This window comes from Lottia gigantea, assembly GCF_000327385.1.
Source record: "Lottia gigantea unplaced genomic scaffold LOTGIsca_46, whole genome shotgun sequence".
Classification (NCBI taxonomy): domain Eukaryota; kingdom Metazoa; phylum Mollusca; class Gastropoda; family Lottiidae; genus Lottia; species Lottia gigantea.
The window spans coordinates 758,837-777,630 of NW_008709614.1; the positions used below are offsets into that span (position 1 = coordinate 758,837).

General features: G+C 31.4%; 1 protein-coding gene across 1 annotated transcript; it reads right to left on the reverse strand.

Annotated features, from left to right (window-relative positions):
- Positions 1-2,442: 2,442 nt before the first annotated feature.
- Positions 2,443-8,565, reverse strand: LOTGIDRAFT_164584 (hypothetical protein; the record flags this gene model as incomplete). The annotated part of the gene is made up of 1 exon (XM_009061117.1): positions 2,443-8,565. One exon carries the CDS (start codon positions 8,563-8,565, stop codon positions 2,443-2,445), a length of 6,123 nt encoding a protein of 2,040 aa, XP_009059365.1.
- Positions 8,566-18,794: the final 10,229 nt, after the last annotated feature.

An 18,794-nucleotide genomic window follows, 5' to 3' on the forward strand; every position in this document is an offset into this window, starting at 1 on the left:
TGATGCAAAAAAAACCATTGGGTCACACTGACACCCATAATAATGCACAAAGTTGGTGATTTATATCCTCATATGAAATCCAATTAATAATACAGACAGTTTTTATTCCTACCATCTCTGACAATTCAAAAATCATATTCTCTAATGAAAGAAAATTTAGTATTCAACTACATTGCTTCGTGGTCTATTTGAAGGTATTTTATACAGTTATTTGCATTGAGAAACACTGTAAGGAAGTAGTACAGAACAAATTGTATAATTTGTGATAATATTTCTAGAAGAATACATGATAAATGATAGTAACAACTGTTGAATGACAAGTTATTGATTTTTCCCTTCTCAACTGGAATAACAGGCTGTTTTTAATGTTCTTATTGTCATCCTCAAGTCAAGATTTCTGAACATCGATTTTACCGCCATTATAATAATCAAATAGAAAAATGCTTTCAGGTTTTTCTAACCAAGAAGTTATTTTTCTTTGCTGAGTAAATTAATTTTCTTTTGTATGTCTGCCATTCTTTACAAGAACCAATTTTCAAATCTTTTCCATTACATTATAATTTATATTATCTTCCTAGTTACTACAAGCTTTCATAGAAATACAATCTTTTAAATTTCCAGAAGTGATTTTTGGAATGTCACATGGTTAAGGGTATTAAAGAAGAAGTGATTATCAAATATAATTTATTTGTGTATAAAAAGTAACAAATAGAGGTCTAATTAATTATGATACCCAATTAAACATAATTAACATAACAATAACAACTGAATCTAACAACATTACATAAACCTTCCAGGTCTTAACACAGAGAACAAAAACAAAACACTTTTAAAGGGTAAAGTGCTCTAAATATATTTTTATATTTTAACACCTTGATCTTAAACTGTTGACTGTTTCGTTAAATAATCAAACAGAAAATAGTTATCATAGGCATGGTACATTTTGTTAAATAGACAACTCTATATCCTGAGAAACAAGGCCCTATATTACAAGCAAATAAATATAATGCCAGCTAATAATATGTAATAATAATACGATGATAACATATTAATATGTTAAATTGAATATAGAGGAAAGGAAATAAAACAGAACACAATTTTGAACAACAACAAAATATACAAAGAAAATAACAATAGAGTACATGTAATACTCATAAAAAAAAATTGAAATTATCAACTAAATTACGTCTTTAAAACTTTTATATACAATAACACACGGTTCCATTTCATATTTCTCACCAAATTTCATCATGATTGAACTGAAATACCCAAAAACCAGCTAAATAACAATTTTGCAGACTGGTAAAATAATCTGGTCTCTACATCTATAGCTTGCATAACAATGAAACATAATATATAATACATGTATAATATCATTTGAGACATGTAACACTAAGAGACAAATACCAATATATTTTTTTCTACATTATTGTATGAAAATTTACATGGGATAATATCAATTTGTGTTTACAGTTCCTTGTGATTATCAGCTCCGAATATTATAGTTTAAACAACAATATTTCAATACAACACAAACAATCTGCAAACAATATCTACCGGTAATACAATATTCATGATGTAATTCAACTCTAGAAGGGTTAATATTCAGTTCTGTTTAAACTTGAGTTTATAATATATATATAATATAATATTCATGAAGTATTAGATAACTGTTCAAGTCTATTTTTGAAGGACAAAGTTTAAGGTGTAACCTATTCAGGATAATATTATCTAGTATCCTATTACATTTCACAGATTAACCTAATCTCATTATTAATATACAGTTAAGGCCTGGATTAGGTGTGTTAAGACATTGGGTTTATATCTAATCTTAAATGAGCAAAAAGAACTTAAATTAATTTGTAAAAGTAGCTGCCACATATAATGTTGATGATAAACAGATATTAATGATTGACACATTAGAAATAATTCATAAATTAGACAAGTTCTACATATCAACCAGATGTTTCAAGGATTCTAGAGTTTAAAATTCTGATACTAAAACTAGGCTCATTTTCAAACTTTTCTTTCACAGTATACAGATAGCCAATCACATAGGTTAGTCTGAATTCAAAAAGGAAGTTTGAAAATGGATGTATAATATGGTTTTATAAGTAAAGCAATATTTAGTAGAAATATAGTAATAATGAAAACGCCTGAAGATATCATTAAATGATTGAGTATATATTGAAATAGGTGACCTACAATTTTATTTTACTTATCCTAAACCTTATACACCTGTTACTTTTACCTATAATAACATACTGGTTGATTTAATTATACTAATTATTTTAACCTAGATAAACATTTATTACTAGCAAGTTAATTATCTGATATTTTATACATAAAAATTTACTGCAGTGTAATCAATTTGAAACAAGCCAGTTCAAATAAAAAGCTGTTTAGGGTGTGTATATTTCAACCAGTAATTAAATTTAGAAATCAGTTGATAATTCCCCTACGTTCAAATGTTGGTGACAAATCATTAACTGAATCTTGGTTTGACCATAGATTGAGTTCTGCTAATAATCCTTTATCAGTTCCATGGAATTCACAGCATGGTTTACCAGTATTTTCATCTTTATGAGGTGTAATTGATACAGAGTTAAAATCCAGTTCTACATCTTCACATACAGTTTGTAAACATGTCCGTAATTTAGGTCTCCATATTGTTTTCATATCAGTAGAGAATCCACGTCCTAAATATTTCATCAATCTACGAGAACCAAAATCACCCTCTTTAGTTAAACACAGGTGATTCTGTAATAGTTCCATATCTTCTTTCTGAGATTCAACACAAACAAAGTCACACAGAGAGTCAAATTGTCCATCTATAGTTTTAGCTTTAAGAAAATTGAGACAGTAAGTTAATTTAGCACTTAGTTTATTGTCATCACGATGTAATTCTAATTCACGTAAAATCTGAGAAAATTTCTCCATCAGAATATAAATTTCATTATCGTCATCATAATATTGGACAGGCCTAAAACTTGTCACTTTCTTAAACTGTGTTTTTAATACTTCCAACTTTTCAGACACTTGAAGATTGTTCAAAAATTGATCTAGAAATGAGTCTATAGTGGTCAGTTGAGTAGATTTGTCTGAATTGTCCACACTATCTAGTCTTTCAAATTGTTTTGATAACAGTCCTAATTGTCTTTTTAATCGTGAACGTTCTCGCATCTGGGCAAAATCTTGATAAATGATAAACATTTGAATTTTATTTCGATCTTTATCAGTCATAGATTCAAATTGTTCACTATGGTCAATTCCACCTTCAGATGATAATAGTTGCTGTAAACCTCCTTCAAAGGATTTTGAGGATTTGAGAAGTTCAATAGTGTCAACACTTTCTAACTGACTGTCTAGGTGTTGCAATTTAAGAACTGGTGCTTGTCTTTCCTGCAACATCTTGGTAGTTGTTTCAATTCCATGATGAGTATGATCAATTTCATCATGTTGGGATAAATGATAGTTGATGCTATTAGCAGTTTCAATTCTGTTTTCTGTGTTTTGTTCAATATTTTGCATAGTAGATGATTGTAAATCATCATGCTGAGATGAGTGGTAATTGATGTCAATAGTTTCTGTGTCTGTTCTCCATTCTTCACCAGGATGATGTGTGGTGGTTGTAGTTTCAGTTGTGGTGGTTGTAGTGGTCCAATATTCATCATCTTGAGAATTGGTTTGTTTCCTTAGTGACCTAGAATTTTTTAAACCAGCATGCTGACTGTCATATAATTGGGAGTTATCTGTGATTTCTGTTGTTCTTTCGAAGCTGGTGATATCTTCTGTTGAGTTGGCTTTTTCAATTTGTTTAGTTCTTAAAGCTTTAAGATCACCCTGTTTCATATCTGAAGTATGTAATTCTGTGGTTGTTGACAGTTGAGTTGCTTCAGATGTGTTTTCAAAGCTGGTGATATCTTCAGTAGAATCGGCCTTTTCAATTTGTTTGGTTCTGAAAGCTTTAAGATCACCATGTTCCATTCCTGAAGTATGTAATTCTGTGGTTGTTGATAGTTGAGTGGCTTCAGAAGTGTTTTCAAAGCTAGTGATAACTTCAGTTGAATTGGCTTTCTCAAGTTGTCTATGTAACAGGGCACCAGATTCTTCACGGTGTGTTTTCATTTCTGACATTGTGTAGGAATACTCAGTTTTCTCAGAAGATAGTTTATAACTAGTCATGTCTTCTGTGGATCTGACCCTTCTTATTCCCAGTCTAGATCCATCTTGGACATCCATCACATCAACAGAATATTTCCTAGATGTAAAAACCTGATCGGCAGCCAAATTTCTGCATAAATCTTCTGTCGATCTAGCTTTAGTAATGTCCAAAATTGATCTCCTTCTATTTCTACCAGTTCCATCATCGTCTACTTCAAACTCAATACATCCAGTCAGATCCTCAGATGAATCAAAAATTTCAATGACTGTCGTCTTGAAACTGTTTTGCTCATTGCTGGTTGCAGCCTCAGTGTAAAGATAAGCAGTGCTGGCTACTATACCTGCAGATACATAAGAGGTTTCTTCTGAACTTTCAATCTCAGAGAGAAGTTTCTGCTCTTCAAGTTCAAAAGATTTCCCCAAACTTTCAGAAAAGTCAATGAATTCTTGCAATGTGTCTGCAGTAGCTTCTTTTGAGTCAATCCTGTTGAAATCCCTCCTACTGATGGTGGTCCCGGACAAGTATTCTGAACTTGTATCGTGACTAGTGGCATGACAGGTTTCAGAATAACTTGTAATGTCCTCTTGAGATTGGATTCTTTCAAATTGGACATTACTTTCTTCATTCATGACACCAAACATCTGATCTTTATACAAAGAATGATCTGAGTCCTCATAAACAAAACTGGTCATGTCTTCCGTAGTGTCTTGTCGGGAAACAACAGATTTACCAGATCTTGTCAAGGTATAGTACCCACTCTCAGTCTCACTGATTTCAGATGATGGAGAGAGTGATACTCCACTCTTAGATGTCAACATAGTCTCGGTCTTTTCTTCTTCACCAGGTATTTCAACATTGACTTCTGCTGTACAAACTGATCTATATGCTGAACTATCAGAGTCATGTGATATGTCTAGTAAGCTCTGTTTGGGAGAATCCTCATGTAAATAAGTCATGTAACCTGAATCCTCCAGCAGACTGACCTCAGCACTACAAGATGCTTTGTATGGACTTTCAGGTTCTGAAATGTGACTAATATTGGCAAAATCAATCCTCTCACTCGACTTATTTTCTGTTGACATGTATTTAGATTCCAGTGTTTGTTCTTGAGTCCATTCTATGGGAATTTTAGGTCTGTCACAAACAAACTGAAATGTCTTGCCCATATTCTCATTTCCAATTTCACCTAATTTTAAGTTTTTATAATGCACATTGTGCTGTCTACTAGAATATATATCTATATCTGTAGCAACAGGTAGATGAAATTCTTGACTGCTGTTGATATTTTGATGATAGGTGGTCTTGAAAAATCTATTAAAGAATGGTGTGGAGGTTTCTGTAATCTCAGCATTAGCTCTAGGACTGGTGTGTACATTGGGAGCAGCTTCTTCCAATTCACAAGTATTCACATCTTGTACACTTGATACATCTAAACTCTGCTGTGCAACACGATATTGGGCAATATTCATCTGTTCAGTCTTTATCATACTTATTTCAATTCCATTACTGTGAGTCACAGAAGTGGTCACCTTGGAGTCTCTATCAGAATCTGGATCGTACATGTCAGAAAATGAACTCTGGCCCAAATCTACCTCATCATTTTCGCTAATTGTCTGCATTTTATATTGGGTTAAGATAGGAAGTTTATTTTTAATGACATTGATTTTTACTCCACTTTGTCTTTGTGGCCGGAAATCCTCTAAATTATCCCATTCTTCTTCTTCGTAAACCCCCTCTCTTTCTTTAGTCCAGCTATAATCCTGTCCTTCAGCCATATTGTCAGAATCTAGTGTTATTTCTCTATCTTTAGTTAGAATATAATCAGTTTTTATCTCCTTACTATCAACATTTTCTCCACTACACTCATAATAATCAATTGAAGAATCGACCTGCTCTAACAATTGATGAACTAGAGTATTATGTCTAATTAACACTCTATCATCTGATTGGTCAATAAAATTCTCACATCTATCAATATATTTTTCTGTAAAAGGAAAATCTAGAATAATAGGGTTGTGATGTGATAGTTTATCTGCTCTAATGTCAGTCACTAGATCAAAACAAACATTATTTATGTCCTTCTTTGATATGTTAGCCTGTAAACTTGTAACCACTTCAGTAATAAAATACTCTTTACGATCCACGCCTACCTTAACAACGTCCTCATTCCAATTTCCAATTACACTTTTCTCCACTTGCTCAAACGATTTCACATTGTCAATAAATTGTTCACCATTTTCTTCAAGGTCTTTTACACTATCCACAATATCAAACTTTTCAACATGAATTAAAATATCTTCACTGTCAATAATATCACCTGTCTTTGCACTATTTTTAATGGTCTCCTTGTATTGAGTTGTCCCGAGAGTTTTTTGTGTAGTAATATCTGTGTATAAAACTGTTGAAGTATTTATCTCATCATTTCTACCTGAGTGATCAGTAAAATGTCTGTTATCCCCTAGGCTTAAATTACTCTCTTCAACTTTTCCCTCCAAAATATTCTCATCATAAGAGATATTGGTAGTAAATTGGTTTGTAGTTAACTCAGTACTCACTACACTAGTGCTCGTGCATTCAGCTTCATTATAAACAACGACAGTTGTCTCTGTGTCGTGTGTAGGCTTTCCATCAATATTTCTCTGAGAATAATACACAGAGTTTCTGTCGTCTGCTAGCTCTAATTCATCATTGAATTGTAAACTTAACTCTGATTGGTTAGAAAATGTTAGATTTTGTTCTGCTCTGGTTAAGTTTATGGACTTCAAGTTTTCGTGTGTGTTTAATACATGTTCTTTGGTAAACAAATTATCTTCTGACATTTGGCACACAGTATCACTGACCATTTGGGTATTGATTGAAATTTCACATGAGTTATGTGGTTGAGAGTCACTAATGGGTGATTCATCACATAATTGAACACTTTGATCTCCAAAATGAATTGTTTCAGTTGTAATTTCTTCAATGTTTTCACTATTATTTTCAATCACAGAATTGATTTGGGTGGAAGCTATGAATTTTTCCCCTGACCTTTGAAATTTATTTTCAGTCTGTTCACTGTAGTCAGTTTCTATTGATTTCTGCACTATTTCTGAGTCATTATGTTTGCATTCCGATTCACACTCAATATTAACAGTTTCAGTTTCATTGTCAAGATACTGTAAATTGTCACCATCTTGCAAGTAAATAGTCTCTACTGTTGTAGTCACATTGTCATCCTCAGATTTTGACTTAAATGTCAAAGTATCTTTATGTTTATCAGGAGTAAATGTTGACTTTTCAACAGTTTTCTTTTGAGAAAAGTCATTTTTGTTCCACCATTCGCCACTTTTCCTTTGTTCATGTTCATAAACACCAGGTAAATCAGACAGGTATGTTGTTTCAACAGATGCTGTCACCATGTCTTCAGAGTCATGATGTGATTTATAACTTTCATGTCGTGAATCAATCCCACTGTCTGTAGAATAGGTCAGTTTACGTCCTGATTTAAAACCATGATTATTGGTGTTGTAGTTACCATGTTCACTGTATTCAGATTGGTCGGTGTCAGTTCGTATGCTGTCACCAAGACAAGAGTCGTATGAAGTTGTACTGTAGTTTCTGTTTGTAGCATTATTATTTTCGATATACTCTTTAATGTCTTCTGTTTTCCGAACCCTTCGTTGTTCTTGAGCTTCTTTCAATTTGAGCAATTCTTCAGTCAAAATACCAGCATTGATCTGACCTTGAGACAGACGGCGATTTGTGTTAGTAATACAGGACAAAGATTCACTTCCATGGTTACCAGAATCTTCTGCCATTTCATTTTCCTCAATTACATCTAGAACATCCAGACGGTCATGTCCTTCTTCTACTTCACTATAACAGAATGACCTATCTGCACTACAAATAGAACTTTGTGATTGAGAATCATCATCAATAGCAAATATAGAATCAATTTCACTGATACCACTTTCTGAAGGTGCTACTTCAGAAAAATATCTTTCTCTGGTCAGAAGGTCATCAAAACTACCAGCCTTACGAACATTGTGGTAGCGTAAATCTTCAGCTGAGGTGTAAGTCTCTGATCTACGCAAGTCCATACTAGACATAGCACGTTTTGGTATGGTTGGCATATTGAAATCTGTCTTAATTAATCGTGGAGCCCAATCATGTTCAGTGTTCTTTTTACGATTTACATGTAACATTCCACGCGGTGAGGCGTTCATTAAAATATAGTTACGTCCAAAAGGAGAATTTGCATCATCTAACATCGCATCATAAGTGTTAATGTATTGTCTATCACCGTCCACATATATAACCTCACGTTTCGGACGCAAGAAACGTGCATGATCCCTGTACTTCTTCATTCTGTATTGTTCATAATCAGAGAGTCTGGAACCACTGGGAGGTTTACGATCCATATTGTATATTTTGTTATAATCAAATATATTCCACCGAACTTTTTATCACAATTGATTGTTATCAAAATAAACTGGAATTTATTGTATTTAACTCTTCTCCGGGAACCATACTGGAGTTTCAGACACTTTTACTTTCGCAGTCTAATCAGTAATATATTTTTAACTTATATTGAGTCCTATTTGTTCTATATACTTCTTAACAGATTACTAGTAATATCACAGTTTATATTAAAGATTTGCTCCAATACATTTTGACAAGGTCCCTTTTGAATATGTTGAGTTCATGGACCACTAGTTTATAATCTATTCCTTCTTCATTCAATTTTGTATTAAACATGTCCAGTTCTCTGTCAAAATCTAACTAAGTTTTTGATGAAGGTTTCCTTCTCAGCTTAATCAAAGTTCACAGTTCACATAGAAATCTAATAATCCAGAATAATCCATAGAAAACGTTCAACAAGTTACATCAGAGATTAGCTCTTATATGCAAATAACAAATGTTGTTTAGATACCCAATATTCGAATAGTGGAAAAGGTATGTTTTAAACAGCAGTACTTGATGATATCAGTTCAATGTTGAGTGATTGTTCCAAGTGGTTGTTTATCATGTTAGTTCATTTCTACAATATATGGTATGTTGCTATGATGTGTCTAGCTTCAAATTGCATCATTTAACCTAAAATAAAAGTTAAATAACATCTTTTAAATCATTATTGGAAATATCCTTTAGCAAAGAAAAAAACTCCTTCGTCCTCCTACAGATATGCATTAAATAATAGTAACACCTACATGTACCTGCCTGCACTGAATATAAAGTAAGCCCATTTTTACTCTTTCTATATCAACCACTAAACACTCCTCAACCATGCTGCACTATAATGGCCCACTTGACATCAAAGCAACCCTATAATACAGGGTGAAACTTCGACCACTTAGAGCTTAACATTAACATAATCTTCCAATAAATCATACACAGGTTATAATCTTCACACATTAATACATCCTAAACACCTCCTTTACTCTTCACTTGAGCAATCAACCTCTAAATACAACCTGTCCATCAAAACAATTTGGTCCACCAGATGAGCCAAGACTGATAAGATTTCTTACTATAACTGTAATATTATCCATCAATTTTCACTTTAATAAATTTCTATACTAAAATTGCACAATCTTATGTGCTGTGCCCTCAGGCATAACATACTTCATGCATGGTAGACATTTCATGTTGTGTTGTTTTGCATGAAACAATTTTGTTCAATAAGCCTAATAATTTATTGACAAATTTGGCGCTCAGTAAGAAAATTTTTTATATCATTTGGATGTCCTTTTAAAACATGAGATGTCAAATTTTTCTGGCAACTTAGACATTTATAACCAAGTTCATCAACTTAGTTGTGTTTTTTTAATGTAGTTGTCATGTACAGTTCATAAAACTACTAAAATGACCAGTTATTTTGAAACAAATGAGGTTTAAACAAAACAAAACCTGTCATATCAAGCTTTCTCAACCCCTTCTTGACCAACTAAGCCGTCTGATATACTAGCAAACTTTTTTATAATGACGACATCTTGAATAGCGAATATTCAAGTATGAGAAATGCCATTACATCAATCAACATATAACCTGTATGTAGGTGCAGTAATAAATCAATATTGACAATGATTTTCATGAGTGACAAGTAAACACACATAATGCATTTTATATTTTAACTTTGACACAAGATTAACAGTGAATACTCCCAAACCACAAAGTATCAAAATTACTTTGAATATACAACCTCTTTCCAAATATCTTGAGTTAGATTGTACAGAAACTAATTTTTCTAACATAGGGAACGTATCTTATTATCTTAACCTTTAACTTGCACCTTTATTCATTATGAATCTTTACTTTGTGACCTAGGTCAGTGCTTTTATGATACTACATTCTCATCACCATCAAACATAATAATATATCTACCTTAAATATGTCCAAATATTAATACCAGTATTCATATTCCTCATTTTGTCAGTGTGTTTGTTAGTTTTGTCCAGGTATATCACCCCACTTCTTCTAACTTCGCAATATTAAAAGATCTTTTATAGCTAACTAGGCGTAAACATGCCTTTTATAATACATTATGTTTTCTGTGCGATCTTTTTCATAATATTTATAATAGGGGTTTGAAAAGTCTTTATGTTTACTGTAACTACAACATGTGCCTACATAATATATATTTGATAAAATTCTTGGCTTCGTTTCAAACTTATGTCAATTTTTAACTTGACCTCCAATAATGAGTTGACAAAAACTTATTTGAACCTCATAATTGAGGTTTTATTGAGGCTTACAGCATAATCTTAGTTATAACATGGTCAAAAATATTCAAGAAACTTTATTGACTGAATAACTGACATTTTAAAAATAGTCAAATTATGGCATAATTATAAAGACTCAAAATAAGAGTTTATTAGATTACACTATTCATACACAATTAGCACATCTCACATAGCCTCATATTTCTATCATCCTAGCATAGGTTGAAATAATACATTCAAATTTATTAACCCAGTTTCCCCTTGCCAGTGATGCAGGTCAATGGGGCTGACATGGAAAAAGGCTAGATATGCTGTCTGCCAACATTGTACACTGCATGGCGATTTCGTAAGATCAATCAGGTTCATAAAAGCAGGACACAACTCATTCAGACGGAAACAATGGAGAATTCAGAAGAAGGTTTAAATCTTTACTTACACCAAAACTACCTTAGTGAAATTGAATCTTTTCTATTCAGTCATTGTTTAAACAACACCTGTATTGAAATCTTCAGATAAAATAGGATAAGATATTCAAACTGCAGTCTATGACCTAAAAACTTGTTATTTTCTTTTTTCTCTTGAAATTATCAAGCTATTTTTGTGAAAAACATCATGGTATTTTTACACACTAATATCCTTGATACTTAGTATTGACAAAAATAATCAAACTTTTGATTTCTATTTTTTAACATCAGCAAAATTTACTATCCAATGAATCGATCATGGCATGACCCCAGCAAGTTGATTTGCAATCCTTTGACCATAGTATTGGCTATAAAAAATACATCCAATAAAACATGTTATGGTGACCCATAAAAACCTATGGTCAAAGCAAACCTATTTGACACATATGATAATATATCTCTAGGAAAATGACCAGATCTTAACAGGTCAAAGTAGTCCTGTTCTGACAAATATACCAATATAAATATGGTAATAAAATAACAAGAATATCTATCAATCAATATATTGACACCTACACAAACTCAATCTTATATTCAGAATACTGTAGATTCAACAATAGCTCTTGATTTGGATCTATTGGCCTGTCAGGTATGAGACTGGGGTCACAAAGGTGTCTCTATCTATTGAAATCTTTCAGTAAAAGCCTGTCTGTTTCTTCTGTGGAAAGAGTAAGCACTTTCTGCCAAGCACACTGCACCTAGAAAGCATTTCTGACTTAAGAGATAAGACTACTTCAAAAAAGTAAAATATGTAACTGCCCAAGATTCTTCATAAAATTGAATTGATTTATATATTCATCAATAAAAACTCTGCTACCATTAAAAGTTGCTATTAGATCAATATTTTCATTTAAATTATATAGAGTCATTAACAATGATCTAATTAGAACTCTCATTATCTCCAAATTGGTTTGGACTTTAAAGTAAACAATATAAACAAGTTCATACAATACATGTTGTTATCTTTATCCAATTCCAAATAACATTTTGAGAAAAATTTTCAGACTCAACCATATGAACCCCTGACAAAAGTACAACAAATGGTCAGAAATAGAGACAGTAGCTATATGGAAATAAATCTGGAAAGATATATACTAAACAAGGTATATTTACCTGATAGTTGTTACTTATTTCTTAACCTGTTGACAACTACAATAATTGACTATACTGAACAGACAACTTTAACATATTATTATAATACATAGTCAATATTTAAATCAAGCTTTTCAATATAGACTAGCTATCACATAATCTGAAATTGTCTGATTTCTATCACAGGGAGAAAACCTACAATTACACATTCAAATATCTCTAACATCAACACAATCTGACAAATAATTTGAATTGGATAAGAAGTGAATCTATTTAGGTGTCTTTATCAATCAAATATTAAAGACTGACAATGAAAGTTTGAAGTCGTTTCAAATGGATGCTACTCTGTGTCTGGGTTCAATCTTTCCAGAGAGACCACCATTAGACCTCTGACTCTACTGATGAACATTATTGTCCCTAAGCATAAGATCATTTGTTTACCTATAACATTTATGTCCTTCAGCTCCAGTTCAAATCCTTATTTCGTTTAATGTCTACTACAAAAGTATTGTGCTGACTGTCTCATTCGAAACAGGTATACTCAGAGTGTTTCACACTACCATCTATCTTAAACTGATCAATGGTGTATATATTTATTAGACTCTGTCTACACTGAATAAATTGAATTATTCAATGTTTTGATATAGTTTAAACAGTTAGTTATATCTCTCTTTATGTTAGCTTTCTATTATCAACATATTCATATTCTAGATCCCTATTTCAATAGATTTAAAGTCCTTTATTTGCTGGACCTTGTTTATATACTTTACCTATAAATATTAAAGACCATGCAAAATAATGTCAACAATATCATTTCTATTCTTCATTTTTCACTGTGTTATTTTTTAGTACACTATATGCAGGTATTCAAGCATGAATATGTAATAATGTTAAACGCCCTTGTCATGTGAAACATATTAATTATCTGCACAAAACAATGTCATCACAAACTTAACAATGAAAGTTTTAAAGGAAGTGCCTTCAATTGTGTGACAGATACTTTATCAAATCTGTAACAGTTTGACACGCTCAGATATTTTGATCTTATCTGGAAGATGGTCAACACAGTAATTAGGCTACACAGAATTTGTAAATAGTCAGAAATTAGTCCATTATTTTGCTAGTTATATTTATTTTACTCAAAAAGGCACTATATTTTCATTCAATCTGCAGATTACATACTCATGTGCCCTAAGATTCAGTCCAAGAGCATTTAATTCTAGTGATATTCTATGTAAAGGTATTTGAGGGATGTCCCAATATAGAACCATTACTCATACTGGCAATAATGATATTCAGGATCATGAAATGAGATGTATTCAGGAATTAGATGATTTTATTACACCTTCCTCATGGTCTGTTTAACTTTTGATCAACCTGACCTCTACACCCAGTATCAAGGTAACACCTCTCATATCATTAACAGAATGTCTGTTCTACTTTCACTTTCATATAAAATATCATAATAAACTAGTTCCTTAAAACTTTGACAAAATTTTAAATAAATGGTAGGCCTACACATGTTGCACATTATATTTCAAGGACAAACTGCAAAAAATGAACCACAATCATGTGTAATACCCCTTCATAAATTATATAATAAATTAAATCTATTCAACTCATAAGGCTATCATATACACCATTTAGTAAAATATTTTTCAAAAAGACAGACCAATGCAGTTGATAAATAATTTTGTACATTACCTTTTGTCAACAACCTCAAACAATGCTGAAACAATGTAGATGAAGCAGAAACAATGTAGGATATAATAATTAAATGATACATGTATTTAATATATTCCATCATGTCTGTTATTTTAATAATTATGTATATTGAATAATTACAAACATCTGTTTCATATAGATTCTCATGTAGAAATTCATCACAAACATGACAATATGACAATTAAAATGTGTCAGAGGGTGTAAACATTCACATACATCGACAATGTCAGTGCCAACTAGCTTAAAGATTGCTTGGCACTATGGTGGTTTTCTGCAGTCCAAATAGTATGACTTTAAAGGAGAACTCATCTGTCTACCAAAAAAATCTAGAGAGAAAATCTGATATTGCAAGCTGACAAATAAAATCAGGAGTCAATTTTAAAAAATTCTAATGTCACTGACAAAATATAGTGAAAATGCCCATACCACCATGTTTCAAAAAATTATAATCAATTATTGAATGAATACTTACCTAGGTAACAGATGGTGTATATAGATACAGTTTTAATTATTATTTCAATATACACCTCAGCTATTTCCTATTCACATGTAAATTACAATATATGGTATACTATTTGACCTAATTACTATACAGTATCATAATTTATCTGCATATTTACATTTACAGTTCATAATATAGGAAAAAGAAAAATAATTAATAATCTTCCGCAGCTTGCAAGTGACTAATTCAGTTAACCAACCACATTTCCAAAAGACCATCATCTACATTAGAAACATAAGCGCAATTTCTTTAAATTCATTCAATCTGAATAAAAAGTGAATCGAGATTATTTTGTGATTTTTGTTGTTGGTGACTCTGTTTTTTATCCATAATCTGACAAAATTTTATTGGTGACAAACACCAGTAAATAAAGTGAACCATTTACCTTGGGATTAGGTACATTATCAGAGATTATTGTATTATATCTTGTAATCATATTATAACACCTGGATAACTTTAATAACATAAATAACTATACAAGCATTGGAAAACCAATATCTCTTGCATCAATGAAAATATATTTATCACATTTAAAATAACCCTTGACGAATTTCTGATTCATGTATGTTGTCCTTTTCAGAATGAAAATCTGGTGTCCTTCATGTCTGCAATTGAATTAAAAGATCATGGTGAAGGTGAAAAGCAGCTAAGATTTCAGGGCATTATCAACTTCACAATTACAAATATAATGTCTTCATTGTAAGATGTGGATAACCGCCTTGAAACTTAGACTGCCATTGATACTTGCTTGGTATGTTTCTATTTAATTTGTAGATAAATTTGATGTGGATTTCCATCCTGAAAAATGATACATATGGCTGAGATTCAATTCTTATTAAGCTTGATTAAGATAAAATCAATTTGAGCTCCTCTACATTGCTCAGTTTCAAGTCTGTTGACAGTGTTCTCTGGAAATATGATGTAAATATCTATACTACCAGTGTAAAGGGGGTAACAATGTGACCATAAAAATGCATCAATAGAAACTAATATCTACCTAGTATTGTGATTGAAATGACAACTGGCCTAGGTCAAGTTATGTTTAGAATGTCAGTCACACTATGTGATTTATTACTTATACTCAATCAACCGATAACAATTTATTTTTTTAAAGGCATACAGTCTCTTAATCAATTCAAAATTTCCAACAACAAGTCTTTGTGATAGAATTATTTCCACGTATATATTTTGAATTAAAATTTAAAGTAACAATAGTTGAATTTCATTTTCATAATTCAACACTAGTGTGTTTAATTACAACCACTCTTGAAGGATATTTCAATTAAAAAATTATATTCTTATATAGAGGACAATATGCCTTTAATATGGTAAGACAGGTGACAGGGGCAATATTCTAACTCAAGCATATACTTATACTAATAATATTACCATTTAGTAATATGTTCCTATATACATTAAATATCCAGCAACAATAACAAGAGATATGATTTAATTATACATTTGTACACAAGAATAACACCCATTAACTATATATAACCATTTATTTATAATAGATTATACTTATATAAAAACACAGGTAACAATATAGTTGAAAGTTCAACACATGTCAATCAGAGAAAGTCAAATTTAGTGTACCTAATGGCCATATTGATCTATTTAGATTGAACAGGACTTAAACAAATACGATATTTTCATAAATCCTTGTCACTTAATTCCTCTCTTTGACAAAATACACTTCCACACTAACAATATATTGAGAAATACAATCATGTGATTAAATATTAGTACATGATGTTACAGAGTAATAAAACAGAAATATAATGATGTTTTTAAAAATCTTACTGTATATGTCACCATGTTGATAGTCTAGTATGAAGTGTGATGGTATTTAAATCAATGTCCAGTCCTGTCCATCAGATCAATATTTTACCAGGTCGTGTTGATCAGATATGTCAATCAATTTCTTATTGATCTTTGAGTAAAAGTTTTGTTATAATATATGAATTATGGAGAAAAATTGTTTTAAATTCACTTCTGTCACCAAAAAGTTATTGTTTTGGACAAGATACCTTAATATGTCAAAAGGCAATCTTTTTTCAACAAGCTAATGAAGTCAATTTTCTACATTTAACCATACTATGTTCAACATCTAATCAAACTATATCAAACTATTTTCAACATCTGACCTTTTTCAACATCTAATCAAACTATTTTCAACATCTAATCAAATTATTTTCAACATCTAATCAAACTATTTTTGGCAATGAACCCATCTTGTTTCTTTAGTAAGCAAACTATTTTTGTATATTGAATAACTATTTTCTACAAACAATCAAACTAGTTTCTACAATAAATCATACTGTTTTTTATTATCAAACTATATTCTACAAGAAACCAAATGAGAAACCAGTTGCCATTGAAATATTTGACCTTTTAAAAGCTGATATTCATTTAATGACTTTGTTTTTGAAAATAATTTAGTAAATAATTGAATAGTACCGGAACAAGGAAATCTTGGATCAAAACGGTACCATAATAAACTGATCAAAAACACTTGTCTAAACAAGTGAGTATTTTTTATGAGAAATGAGAGACAGTCAGGAGAGAAGATAAGATGAATTATTTTTCACACCCCACAAGAGTTTGTTTATGTTTTAATCTTGGTCAATATAACATTGTTTGACTTGCTTCCTACAAACATTCCTACTAGAATAGATCAATATGATTAAGTTATCTGATAGCAAAATATGATAATATAAAGCTTCCTTTCAAAAATTTCAGATTTATTTTAGTACATTTATGTTTCATGAACTAATTATGGTAATTTTACAGTCTTACAATTTGTAAGAGAAAATGAACAGTTTATGATGAAAAGGGTACAATTACAGCCATCTGTTTGTACCATCACTCTCTGTTTACAATATTTCTTTGTTATCTTTTCCATAAATGCTGTGTTCCAAACAAATAAACAACAATTAATTGTCAAAATATTTCTCTAATAAATCATATTAAAGATCATAACAAATATTCATAGCATTTCTATATCATTAAACTTAAAACCAACAGTTCAAAGATATTTTGATAGCCTTGATAGCAGCCTTGTATCGCACCTAATTTGATTAAGATGCCTTTTCACCTTGCATGTGATTTCACAATTATGCTTTACAAATATAACTGATATCCCCTTTATCTGTTCTCTGTCTGGACCAGGCCCGATTAAATGTGCCCATTGGTCTGAGAACAGTTCTTCAGTTGTAGTGTAAATGAAACGCGTCTCGGCACTGTTATCTGTGGAACTCCTCCTGAAGAAGTTAAAAGTCACCATAATGCAATCGAAGACATATGGGTGTATAATCAACAATTTCACTGAATAATGACGAAATTCCGAGGTAAAAGGTGATGGTTGCTGGTTAGGCATGCGTAGTAAAGCTTTTTTTGGAATGTTTACTGTTTACATTAAACCAATTTATCAAGTCCATTCTGAGAACCGTTATGAGAACACCTCCCCGAGGTAGGCAAGAATTGGAAAGGTTCTCAAAACGCTCGACCGTTTACATAAATGAAAATAATCCATTTCGTTCTGAGAACCGTTCTCAGAACTGATAAATTTTGTAATGTAATTTTAATGCCACAGTCACATTCTCGAAGAATTAGCACAAATGTTTAAAAGTCACACCACAATCAATTCTTTTAGTTCACCAGATGTGAAATTTCCAGGAACTCTGCTTCACTAACATGCTAGGAAAACAATAACCGAGTACCGTTGTGGTCAGTAGTCGGAACTAATGATGTCAAAGGTCAAAAAATGACCTCATTATTCAGTTATTATCTATTAATGAAGTAAATGACCATTTATTACCATTAATTAGACTATAAAAGATATTTTATGACCAAATTATAGATATTACTCTATGATGTTTGTATACTAATGAACAGTAATATTATCCATGGTTAAAGTGATATTTTATTCATTTTTAACACATTTGTCCCTTATACAACTCCAATAATATTACCAATGTATTTATAGATATCATTTTGAAATATTGTTGACCAATGACATCTTAAGAGAATATATGACTTTACAAGATCTCAAGACTTCAAATTCTAATCACTACATTGCAAGTTTGTCCATACATGTTAACATTGTTCTTCGGTCTGAATAGCTTTCGTCTGTCTAAAACAAA